Source organism: Toxotes jaculatrix, chromosome 22, assembly GCF_017976425.1.
Source record: "Toxotes jaculatrix isolate fToxJac2 chromosome 22, fToxJac2.pri, whole genome shotgun sequence".
Taxonomy (NCBI): domain Eukaryota; kingdom Metazoa; phylum Chordata; class Actinopteri; family Toxotidae; genus Toxotes; species Toxotes jaculatrix.
In genome coordinates, this window is record NC_054415.1 from 705336 (window position 1) to 716185 (window position 10850).

General features: G+C 43.7%; 2 protein-coding genes across 8 annotated transcripts; one reads left to right on the forward strand and one right to left on the reverse strand.

Annotated features, from left to right (window-relative positions):
* Positions 1-322: 322 nt before the first annotated feature.
* rtcb (RNA 2',3'-cyclic phosphate and 5'-OH ligase) lies at positions 323-5629 on the reverse strand. Its single transcript, XM_041030077.1, has 12 exons — positions 5455-5629; positions 4660-4738; positions 4501-4568; positions 4311-4410; positions 3912-4068; positions 3659-3815; positions 3106-3265; positions 2805-2980; positions 2477-2665; positions 2271-2381; positions 2067-2186; positions 323-1856 (listed from the first exon to the last, which is right to left on the reverse strand). The coding sequence occupies exons 1-12, from the start codon at positions 5545-5547 to the stop codon at positions 1749-1751; spliced, it is 1518 nt and encodes a 505-aa protein (XP_040886011.1). The 5' UTR covers positions 5548-5629; the 3' UTR covers positions 323-1748.
* Positions 5630-6179: 550 nt separating this feature from the next.
* Positions 6180-10424, forward strand: fbxo7 (F-box protein 7). Of its 7 annotated transcripts, none has more exons than XM_041030577.1 (10): positions 6180-6293; positions 6848-6980; positions 7231-7474; positions 8032-8289; positions 8594-8738; positions 8820-8903; positions 8993-9088; positions 9276-9452; positions 9555-9595; positions 9858-10424. In XM_041030577.1, the coding sequence occupies exons 2-10, from the start codon at positions 6859-6861 to the stop codon at positions 10158-10160; spliced, it is 1470 nt and encodes a 489-aa protein (XP_040886511.1). In that variant the 5' UTR covers positions 6180-6293; positions 6848-6858; the 3' UTR covers positions 10161-10424. The 7 variants fall into 7 exon arrangements, with proteins under 7 accessions (XP_040886511.1, XP_040886515.1, XP_040886513.1 ...); XM_041030581.1 differs by having other exon boundaries at positions 8056-8289; XM_041030579.1 differs by having other exon boundaries at positions 7231-7459; positions 8029-8289.
* The last annotated feature ends 426 nt before the right edge of the window (positions 10425-10850 follow it).

Below are 10850 nucleotides of genomic sequence, written 5' to 3' on the forward strand. Positions count from 1 at the left end.
GAGCAGATGTAGACGTACATCAGCTGCTGAGTTTCCCACGAAGCTCCACAGAGTATTTTTGTTTCTTGGGGATATGACGAGCACGTTCGGCTGTTTTCAGATGGAAATGAACAAAGTGTAAATAAGAGAATAAGATGTTAAAAAATGTAAATAAAGTTCCGAGGTTTCGTTTTTTTTTTTTTAAACTTCATTCCCATCTGGAACCTAAATGTGGAAGCCCATTGCTGCCAAAACAATGGAAAAACATAAAGGATTTAAAAGTTAAGAATGATGAGAATGATAGAGAATCTGATTTGGAACCACATCACTCACTGACTCACTGGAGTTTGAAGTATTAGATTTGAATGAGCTTTTTTTTTTTTTTTTATAAATCATGATTTTTATTTATAACTTTGACCTCAAATCTCATAACTGAGGCTTAAAAAGTGAAACTTCTGACTTGACTTAGTAAAATGAGTGAAAATGGACTGTTTAACTTAAAATCTCATAACTGTGACTTAACAGACCTTTGAGTGGATGTCGCCTCATTGCGGCTAAAACGTTTTGGTTCTTCTCATAATGACTTGCAGTGATGAATTTTTTTGAAAATAATTTTGACCCTGTAATTACTTTTTTAAACTTCACGTTTTAGTTTCACTGACTCAGAAGTTCTTCTTGCTGTGAGTGTTCTTAGTGATATTTTTCACTTAGCATCTCAAACTTTGATTTTTTTTCATTTTTGTCATTCTCATCATGTTTTTATCCTTTTGGCACAAATGAGCTTCCATAGAAACACAAAGTCCCTCATAGGACTCACTAACGCACAGCTGGTGTTAAAACATCAATGTACAGAAGCAGCTCAGTGAATTTTATATTTAGGCTTTTGTGACAATTCGGGATGATCAACAAATTGATCATGCAAAGCTGCGAAGGAGCCGCGACTGATCGGCGTGAGACGACGAGATGTAAAAACTCTAACGCTCTTTAAATGACTGTACAGAAGCTTCTCTTAGACACCCAGGCAGCCGGGCCCCCCCCCCCACACACACACACACACACACACACTGTACTGTTTCCACTGCTAAAATCACTTAGCAGTGATGCTCATTCGTTCATTTCACTGAGGTTTGCTCATGTCTAAGAAAAACTTGCCAAATGAATGAATTTGTTCATCGATGGTTAAATGTTGATTTATTTTTTTTGATATGGTGATGAACCTTCTGTTAGAACCAATAAAGAGTTTCCTCATCGAGAAAAATGTGCCTCATGATATTCTGCATTTTTCTTTCATAAGCTGTTGTGAGTTAAATTCGACACTTCCTGCAGATGTTTCACATTAAAAGGGAGAGATTTTACTCTCTGAGCTGATGGAAGGCTTTTAATGTGAAACTCTGAGATGTATTTCACTGACAGCACAGTAGAAAACAGCATGAATGTTTTCCACTGACTCGAGCAGGTGAAGCCTGAAGCTGCAGCTTCAACTGTGTCCACTTTCAGACAGCTTTTAATTTGAAACAGCTGTTTCTGAACTGTAATGGAGAATATGAAATTTACTTTTCAGCGGTCATCTTTATTTGCACCGCAGATTTGGCATGAACAGAAAAAAAATGATTCCAGTCAGAAATGAAACTTCCAGTCAGGTTTTTCCTCTTCAACATAAACTCACTTTGTTCTCCAAAAAAAAAAAAAAAAGAACAAATATCCTCTGCTGTTCTCTGCGTTTAGTCTCCTGTGTTTCTAATTGTCTCTGAGTGCTGAGCCGTGCAGCTTCAGCCTTTAATCACAGCGATCGGCCTCAGTTTGATCGCCTTCTTACTGATTCCAGCGTCGTGACACGTGTTGACGACGTCCGTCACGTTTTTGTACGATTCAGGAGCCTGAAAACAAAGAGACAAAGAAAAACTCTGGAAACTAATAAAACTACAAAAAGTATGTGAAATGACAAAAATGATTCAAGTAAATCAAAAAGTTGTTCCTGTAATGTTTGAACACAAACTATTAAATATTCAAGTAATAACAGAGGATTTGAACTTAAGTCTCATTTTAGGATCACAGTCACATTTCATGACCAAAAACATTTTCATCACCTCCTCCATGACCAGTTTGGGTGAGGCCACTCTGATGGCGATGCCCATGTCGGCCAGTTTGTCCAGGACGTCCTGGAAGTCCAGGTTCCTGCGGGACTTTGCTCGAGAGAGAGCGCGACCCTGAAACGACACGTGAAGGGAGAAGATGACACAAAGATCCAGAGGTGGAATAAATAAATAAAACGTGAGTGATGGGACTCTTACCGCTCCGTGACAGGTGGTACCGAAGGTTTCCGTCATTCCCTGTTCTGTCCCTGTGAGGACGTAACTGCAGGTTCCCATCGTCCCTCCGATCAACACGGGCTGACCTGTGAGCTGAACCCGTCAAACACGAAGAAAACCAAGGATTCAAATCACAAGAGACAGTTTGAAATCTGGTCTGGATGACTTCAGTCCGAGGAGTCGTGTACCTGGTAGTCTACGGGGATGAGTGGGTGGTGTGGGGGGAAAGCTCGGGTGGATCCTTTGCGGTGAACCAGCAGTGTCCTCTGCTTCCCGTCCACCATGTGCTCCTCCACTTTAGCGATGTTGTGAGAGACGTCGTAGATGACGTGCATGTCCAGGTCGTCCGGTGTGGTGCTGAACACTTCAGAGAAGGCCTGAGAAACACAGCTGGGGTTTAAAAAGATTCTCTGCAAACATCCCAACTGTGGGGCCCCACAGAAATCCACCAGACTTCCACTAATTTATCACTGCCACTGCACGGCTGCTGCAGCTGTGGTTCCAGGTGTGCTGTACCTGTCTGGTGAGGAAGGTCATGGACGAGCGGTTGACCCAGGCGTAGTTTCCTGCAGCAGCCATGCCCTTCAGGTAGTCCTGACCTTCCTGTGAGGTGATGCGAGCGCAGGCGAGCTGACGGTCGTTCACCGTGATCTTATCTCTTTTCATCGCCTTCTCCATGGCAACCAGAGCATCTGTCAACAGCAACAACAACATGTTGTCTGAGTACCAGTCTTTTTCAGACTGCGACCCCCCCTCACATGCTTCATACACGTCATGACCTTTAGCTTCAGGTGTGTTAACATGGTGCAGCTCCTACCTGTGGCGACCTGGTGTCCGAGGCCTCTGCTGCCGCTGTGGATCATCACACACACCTGACCTTTGTGGTCAATGCCCATCTTCTTGGCGGCGTAGTCGTTGTAGATCTCGTCCACCACCTGGATCTCAGCGTAGTGATTTCCTGCTCCCAGAGTTCCCAGCTTCAACGCACAAAAACCCACAGTCTCACGATTTCTGTGCAGACGACTTTCATCTCGTTTAAGCCTCCAAGTATCACAAACCTCTGTCCTACTTAAATGAACTATTGTGACCTGAGTTGAGGTGGAGATGATTATTCACAGGTTCATTTCATCACTTCCCTGTTCACCTGCCTCATCGAGACTTCCCTAACCCTCACAGCTGCTGTAAAATGCTGCTAAAGAGTTTGGGCTCTTGTGTAACTCAAATTTTGAGCCTTTGAGTTTGGAGCTCTTGAATTTCTCTCTCTCCCTAAAGACACGTTTAAAAAGCAGCTCGGGCCTGTTCAGACCAGCAGAATAAGGTTCAGAAACACTGGTATAAACAGAGACGTGAGTTGGGGCATGCTGGGATACCTGGGGCAAGCCTCTCTTCTTGGCCTTGGAGGAGACCTTGTTGGGGTCGGCCTGCAGCATCCTGCCGTACTCCTCACAGTGCTCCTTATCCTCAGCCCAGGCGTAGCCCTCCCTCAGAGACCAGTCCACCCCCATCTCCAGAGCCTCCTCCAGGTCCCTGATGATGCACAGGTGAGACACAAGTGAGACAGGTGAACAGGAGGAGAGAGTCTGTGCTGTGATCTAGTTTCAGTCTGAATGAGTCGCTCCTTACTTGGCTCCCATAGGAATGACTCCCTTGGATCCGACTCCCACTGGGATGTGGTTGAACAGGGACTGGGCCAGCTGCTCCTTCACCGGCTGCACGTCGCGTTCGTCCAGGTTCGTCCTCAGCAGACGGACGCCACAGTTGATGTCAAAGCCAACACCACCTACAGGAAAAGGCCCATCACAGTTTCTCTCTCAGAGTCCAAGGTGACGTTTTCAGATGTCTTTTGTTTGACACAAAGACATTCACAGTTTACTGTGACAGAAACCAGAGAAACCCAGGGAATCTGACACACTGGACCAACTGGAACCAGAACACTGAGACTGGACCAGACAGGAAATGTACCAGGAACCTGGTACATTTAGGAGCTGGAAGAGGCAAAAAAGTTCCATGTTCCTCACATACCTGGAGACACCACAGCATCAGGGTCATTCATGTCGAAGGCAGCCATGTTTCCAATAGCAAATCCATATCCGGAGTGGACATCAGGGAGACCGATGGACCTCTGAGGAACAATTGGACCACTTCAAACCCTTGACACACTTTCATCCTCAGATCTGAGTGTTTATAAAGAACATGGAATGATGTTACTCACATGTACAATCCCTGGCAGCGCCGCCACGTTCCCGATTTGCTTCATGGCCGGAAGGAAACCTCCCACACCTGAGAAAAAATAACATCCAAGAATAAATCAGAGGAGACATCAGAGTAGACTCGTGGACAGGATGTAAGTGGGTTTGACAGGTGAGCAGACCTCCTCCTCGACAGGCGTTACGAAGCTCCTCAAACATCAGTTTCTCCAGAGAATCATTGACATAGAAAATCCCTTCAACCTGAGAGGCAGAGACGGATGTTACCACAGGACAGTGTCTGTTCAGCACACAGGTCAGAGACAGGTCTGTCCAACCTCAGCCCTTTATACTTCACTGGCTCTGATTAGTTATTGTTCATAATTTAACTGTTACCTGCCTCCTTGCTTTTGTGATTTATGTGAAGTGGCTGATGCAACGCTGCAGTTTCTTATTATTAATATAATACTGATAATAAAGTTCTCTATCTGTTAGACTTAATGTGTTTGTTGTTGTTTCCGATTAGAGATTATATTCATTTCATCATCATATTCATATTTCATTACATTACCTGATTAGTTTCTAGTATTAAAAGAAATAATCCGATTTTTGGATCTTTTAAACACCAGTAAAAACATACAATATTGGTCTGCTTCTTGTTTTATAGGAGGGTTACTGAACAATACTGCAGGCCGTGATATCATAACTTTAGATTAAGAGAGAACCTCCCTTCAGTTCGGCTCATACACTAAAAGCTGCATCTCTGAGCTTCGTCAGCAGCTTTAATTTTAGTTCGCGGGTAGTTTCGTGGATATTTTAATTAATCATGTGACTACATTAAGTTTCTTATGGTCATATTTTCAGTTTAGCCCCTGTGTGGCTGAAGGCTACTACATGTCTACATGTGCAAACTGACTGTACAGTTTACTATGACTCACGAAGCTAACCGGCTAGCCCTGTTAACATTAACTGATTCTCACCTGCATGTTGGGAACAAATCCCTTTTTAATCCTCCAGCAGTTGCTGGTGACTTTATCCATGTACTGCAGCTCATCGTTATAACTTCGGCTCATTTTTCTGATTCGGAAATGTCAGACTTTGAGTGTTAAACGCTGCGCTTCACCGCCTGTCTGATGCCAAGTGCCAGCAGGCAGAGCGCTACGGAAAGCCGCAAGCATTTAGACTGAAAACGCGCTTGTTAATTTGGCATGACGCATGAAATTTAAAAAGTGAACGAAAACAAAGACCTGAGTGCGAACCTTTTCAACTGAAGCTTTAACACTCAACCTGAAGGTAAATCAAATGCTTTATTTTCCTTTTCATTGTGACTTATGAAAGTATATGTTGTTTAAAGCCACTCACGCTACACTGCTCACTTGCCGTAGTTGTAGTCAAAAAATATTTTGTCATGTTCGCCAAAAAATCCACGATGGTGCCGGAAGTTTGGTGACAAGACTTCCAAAATAAAAACATGCTTTCTCTGATGTAGAGCATAGAATTTCAAAAACGAAGTTTGAAATTTGTCAACATTTTTGAGCTATTCTGCTGAACACAGTGAACATTTAGTATGTACTTTATTGTATATATTTTAATAAAGAGTACAAAATCTAAAAAATTCTTTGTAGTTCTGTTAATGAAATTTTATTGAAGAGAAAAAGATGACTGCGATTGTCGATTTGCAATTTATTTTGAAAATGCTCACCGGAAATGCTGTGCTTTGCTGTGTGGAGTTGTTCCAGTCGGTGTTGGTTTGTGTTTACACTGCGCTTTACCAGAGAAATGTCCTGAAGCTGTGGATATCATCACTTTAATTTATCATGTACGTGTTTTTCTGTCCGCCTTTGTTGCTCTGAAAGCTTCCATCGCCGTAGACGTTGGTTAAACTAACTGGCTTCACGGGTACGCAGCAACTTAAAACGTTAGCTAACGTTCAGACTCATCCCCAGAAACGAAAACGAAACATTTCATTTCTTCTAAAATAACAAGCCAGGTTTTATACCTGTATTTTAATTTAATAATTTAATTTAACGTGCTATATTTGGCTCGTGGTGGTGATTTTGTCCTGTGCTAAATGTTCTTCCAAACTGAAGTTTCTTACGTTAGTTAATGGGAAACTAAAATTATCCGAGTTTGAGTTTTGAGCTGAATTAGAAAATGTATTGTTTCATACTAACACCAAGCTAAACTCCTCACTAACATGGAAAACCGATAATGACTCATCAAAAAATTAAAATGGTAGATTTCTGATGGGACTTTGTACAGCGAAGCTTTCATCACAGTGCAAAGTAATGTCTCAGAGCCTTTTTGTTTATTGTCCAAGCAGCAGGGCAGCTTTACACAGTCTCAGCTTTATATTGTAACTGTGGTCGTTAGTTGTCCACAGCATGAAGCTGCGAGTCCGGATCAACAAGCAGACCTGTCGGGTGGAGTTACTGGGAGAAGAACCCAGTTTGAAAGAGCTCACTGATCACATCAAGGAGGCGGTTCTGTCTTCTCATGGACTCAGGTCAGCCAGAACCCCAGAGACACGACCCCAGGACTTCTACAGTCAAATTAGTTTCATTTCACACATTTAAATAAAATAATTCTCAACTTTAAAACTGTTTTAGAAGTTTTGTTTCACCAGTATAACTTTTTTCACTGGTAAAATCTGGACTTGAATCTAGAAGCCAGATATTAAGTCAGGCAGAGTCAGGCAGAGTATTTGATTTCCCTGATGAGAAACAGCTCCTGAGTGTTTTCTCTTTCTCTTTCAGTGCAGACACAGAGTTCAGTTTGTCCCTGAACGGCTCCGAGCTTCTGTCAGACACCGGTCAGACTCTGTCGTCCTGCGGCATCGTTTCTGGAGATCTGATCTGTGTCATCCTGCCTGAGTCTGCAGCCACCGCTGCGCCAGACTCCTCCACCAACTCCGCCAACACGGCGATGACCAGCAGCTCCACACAGAACCAGGGGCCACCGATGGCTGCCATGACCTCCAGCCAGGTCAATGAAATAAAGGTCTTATTCAGTATATTCAATAAAAGAGAAAAATCTAAAGAACAATATGTTTATATACAGAACCTTACAGATGAATTCATAAAGCTGTCCATGTCAGTATGTATGTCAGCCAATAATGATCTAAATGATCCTGATTTCCATCCCTCCCACAGCTTTATAGTGTGGTGGTACAAAATAAAAGTGGTTTGTCAGTGAAGCAGATGATTAAAAAAAAAACTGGGTGTGTTTTGGACTCGTCGTGTTGGTGGAGAGGAATGTGTTGCTGTAAACTGAAAAGCAGCCTGTGGCCTTCAGTAGAAAATAATCCTCACATCATCGTTCGCAGTAAACAGAGCTGCTGTCAGAGTCAGTGAAGCTCATCATGTTTAATGCTGAGTCATTTTTCTGGACTTCCTGCATCAGGAACCACAGCTGACACAGACAAATGTGTTGATCCGTGTTTACATCCCTGCAAACATCACAGCATGTAGAGACAGTTTGTGTGTGTATATTTTTTACCACCAGTTTTAAAAAGGCCTCTTTGGTCCTGATTCCCTCCACACTGACTGTTCCAGCAGTTCTCTCCTCTCCATGCTGAACAGCCCAGCAGCAGCAGCAGCCGTGCAGCACTGACACAGTCTGAGGGGACCACTGAGATGCTGGACTCTGAGCCTTCCGTCCCCAGCTGGGAGCCCATGCTGTGCAGCGAGGCAGAGGACGGTCAGGCTCCTCTCTCTCTGGAGCTCCTCTACCACACAGCACAGACCACCAGTCCCAGTGACGCCATCATGGTGGCCGGAAACCTGCTGATGCTCGAAACTGGCTTCATTCCTCAGGTGAGGAAAGATTTTAAATTAATTTTCTCATTAATATTGGTATAATAAAAGGTTTTAAATTGTTGTTCAGTTAAAATGCCTTTATAATAATCCTTGAACTTAAAACTCAGATTTGGGATGAGCCCCTGAATTGGACCTTAACTGCTTAAGGTTTAAGGTAGAGAGTAGGTTGAGCCTGTGTTTCTCTGTTCTGTCAAAGACAAAGTAAAGGATCCAAACCCTGATGAACACTGCAGCCAGTAGGACTCACTGTTACCTGTCAGGTATTCATTCTCTCTGTTATGGGTGGATGTGATGTGTTCAGGGCTGTGAGCCGAGGCCCGGTGAGATGCCTGATGGGTGGAGGTCAGCAGGTGGAGTCTACAAACTTCAGTACACTCATCCTTTGTGTGAAAACAGCCTCGCCATGGTGGTAGCTGTGTGCATGGGCCCGGTGCTCGTCATCAACGGTGAGTTCAAAGACATCAGACATTTTTTACTCGGTGACTGAAGACGTTTATTGTGAAGTAAAAGTTCTTTCCTTTCTCCAGCCACTCTGAAGGCGAACGAAACAGTCAACACGGTTCGCAAACTGTGTCTCAGTCCATCCAGCTACGTGACTGACGAGTGGCCAGGTAGAGCTCTGATTGGACAATTTGATGCCACACCAGTGTCAGAGTGTCTGTAAATAACTGCAGCATAACGTCATGTCTCTGTTGTTCAGGAGAAAGTGCAGCTGCAGCTTTCAAAGATCTGAGTAAACTGTCACGAGTCTTCAAAGACCAGCTGGCGTATCCGCTGATCGCTGCAGCCAGAGAAGGTACAGACGAGGATCACTGGATGTTTAGATTTAGTCTTGGTATCGAGACATTTTAGTCTCAAGCTCCATTCACACAGGATTAATGTGACAAAGTGTCCAACAGCTGATTTCAGTAAACCTCATTATGTTCTTCATGTGCTCGGTCACTGACAAATGTCATAACCCGTCTGCTGACTCTTGTTTCCAGCGATGGCTCTGCCGGTGGCGTTCGGTCTGGCCGCTCTTCCTCCGGAGCTTCTCCTCCGAGTCCTCAGACTGTTGGACGTTTGCTCTGTGGTGAGACTGTCCTCTGTCTGCAGACACTTAAGCGTCGCCACAGCTGACTCTACGCTGTGGAGACACCTGTTCCGCCGAGACTTCAACGGTGAGGCTACAGGAAAAGGTTTCTGATGGCAACAGTTAAATTCAGAGCTGGAACAGTCTGTCTGTTCTCGTTCATTAACTCTTACTATCTGCTGTTGATCAGATCCAGATCCAAACAGGTCCAGAGACACAGACTGGAAAGAGGTGAGGAACACTGTCAGCTTCACTTCACCGAGGCTGCAGCCAACAGTCATTTCTAAATTCCTTTATCCATTAATGAGGATGTCATTAGAATATTTTAAACTGATGATTGATGAGTTATGATACAGGCATTTTAATGGAGAAAAAAATAAATAAATAAAAATGACAAGAATAGAAAGAAGTTTCCTCCCACAGGAATCCGCAGGTTTTCCTGTTCCACCTTCAGTCGTCAGCGTTCTAACGTTGTTTTTCTGATGTTCTCCAGCTTTATAAAAGGTTTTATAAACTCCGCTGTGAACATAGACGTGCTGCTCGTCACCGCTCCCTCCCGCCCTTCCACCGAAACCCTCGAGACATCTTCTCCATGCCTGTCCCCCTTCACCCCCAGCTGCCCGGTATCATTGGGGGGGAATACGATCAGAGACCGAACCTCCCCCACGGCTTCCTGCCCCACCCCCGCTACGACCCCATCAGTTCCCCTCGAGATTACGATCAACCTCTGGGCAACTTCCGCAGAGCCCGGCCGACAGGGGGACGACCTGCAGACGTCCGACGAGGATTCATCTGATAACTGAGGCCAGAGTCTGGTTTCAGGACTGATCAGAGCTTCTGCAATAAAAACCAAGATCTGAACAACACCAGAGTTAGTTAGTGTAAAGTTCTGTCTCCTGAAAGACAAAGCTCCACTTCAGTTCCTGAGGAAACAAACTGGGCATGTTATGTGTTCAGGGTCTGACAGTCGGGGGCCCCTGACAGTCGGGGCCCCTGACAGGTTCACTGGGTCTGTGTTTATCAGTTTGAGATTTTATTAAATGCAGATTTGTTTGGGAATGAAACTGAGATGAAAAGTGTTTTCTTATTCTGCTTATGTATTCTTCAGTTAATCTTTTTAAAACAAAAGAACTACACACTGCAGATGGAGGGGGTTAATAATGTATTGTCCTTATTAAATTAAAACAGACATTTCTTTCTAATGTGTGACCAGTCGTTAGATAAGTTAAAAGTCAGAATTTAGTTTTTCACTTGGTGACTTGATCCTTAAAGAATTAAATCCTCAAAGAAAACCTAAACAAATTCAATTTACATTCATTTGAAACAGAAAAGCGGCAAATCCACATGAAACAGTGAATAAAATTCTGCTCAGTCGGCCATCAAAAGATTTTTATTTAATTCTGATCAAACTTCTGGGTTTTTAAGTCCAGATGAAGGTTTTTACGGCGCAGAAACATGACTTCTATTGATTTTGTTGTTGTCGTAA

Bases quoted from the DNA above. Each gene is read 5' to 3' on its own strand.
- rtcb (XM_041030077.1), bottom strand. From the start codon at position 5,547: ATGAGCCGAAGTTATAACGATGAGCTGCAGTACATGGATAAAGTCACC. The intron at 4,411-4,500 runs GTGAGTAACATC...ATTGTTCCTCAG, and splicing joins CGCTGCCAGGGATTGTACAT to AGGTCCATCGGTCTCCCTGA. The intron at 4,069-4,310 runs GTATGTGAGGAA...CTTTTCCTGTAG, and splicing joins TGATGCTGTGGTGTCTCCAG to GTGGTGTTGGCTTTGACATC.
- fbxo7 (XM_041030577.1), top strand. From the start codon at position 6,859: ATGAAGCTGCGAGTCCGGATCAACAAGCAGACCTGTCGGGTGGAGTTA. The intron at 8,290-8,593 runs GTGAGGAAAGAT...TGATGTGTTCAG, and splicing joins AAACTGGCTTCATTCCTCAG to GGCTGTGAGCCGAGGCCCGG. The intron at 9,089-9,275 runs GTACAGACGAGG...TCTTGTTTCCAG, and splicing joins GATCGCTGCAGCCAGAGAAG to CGATGGCTCTGCCGGTGGCG.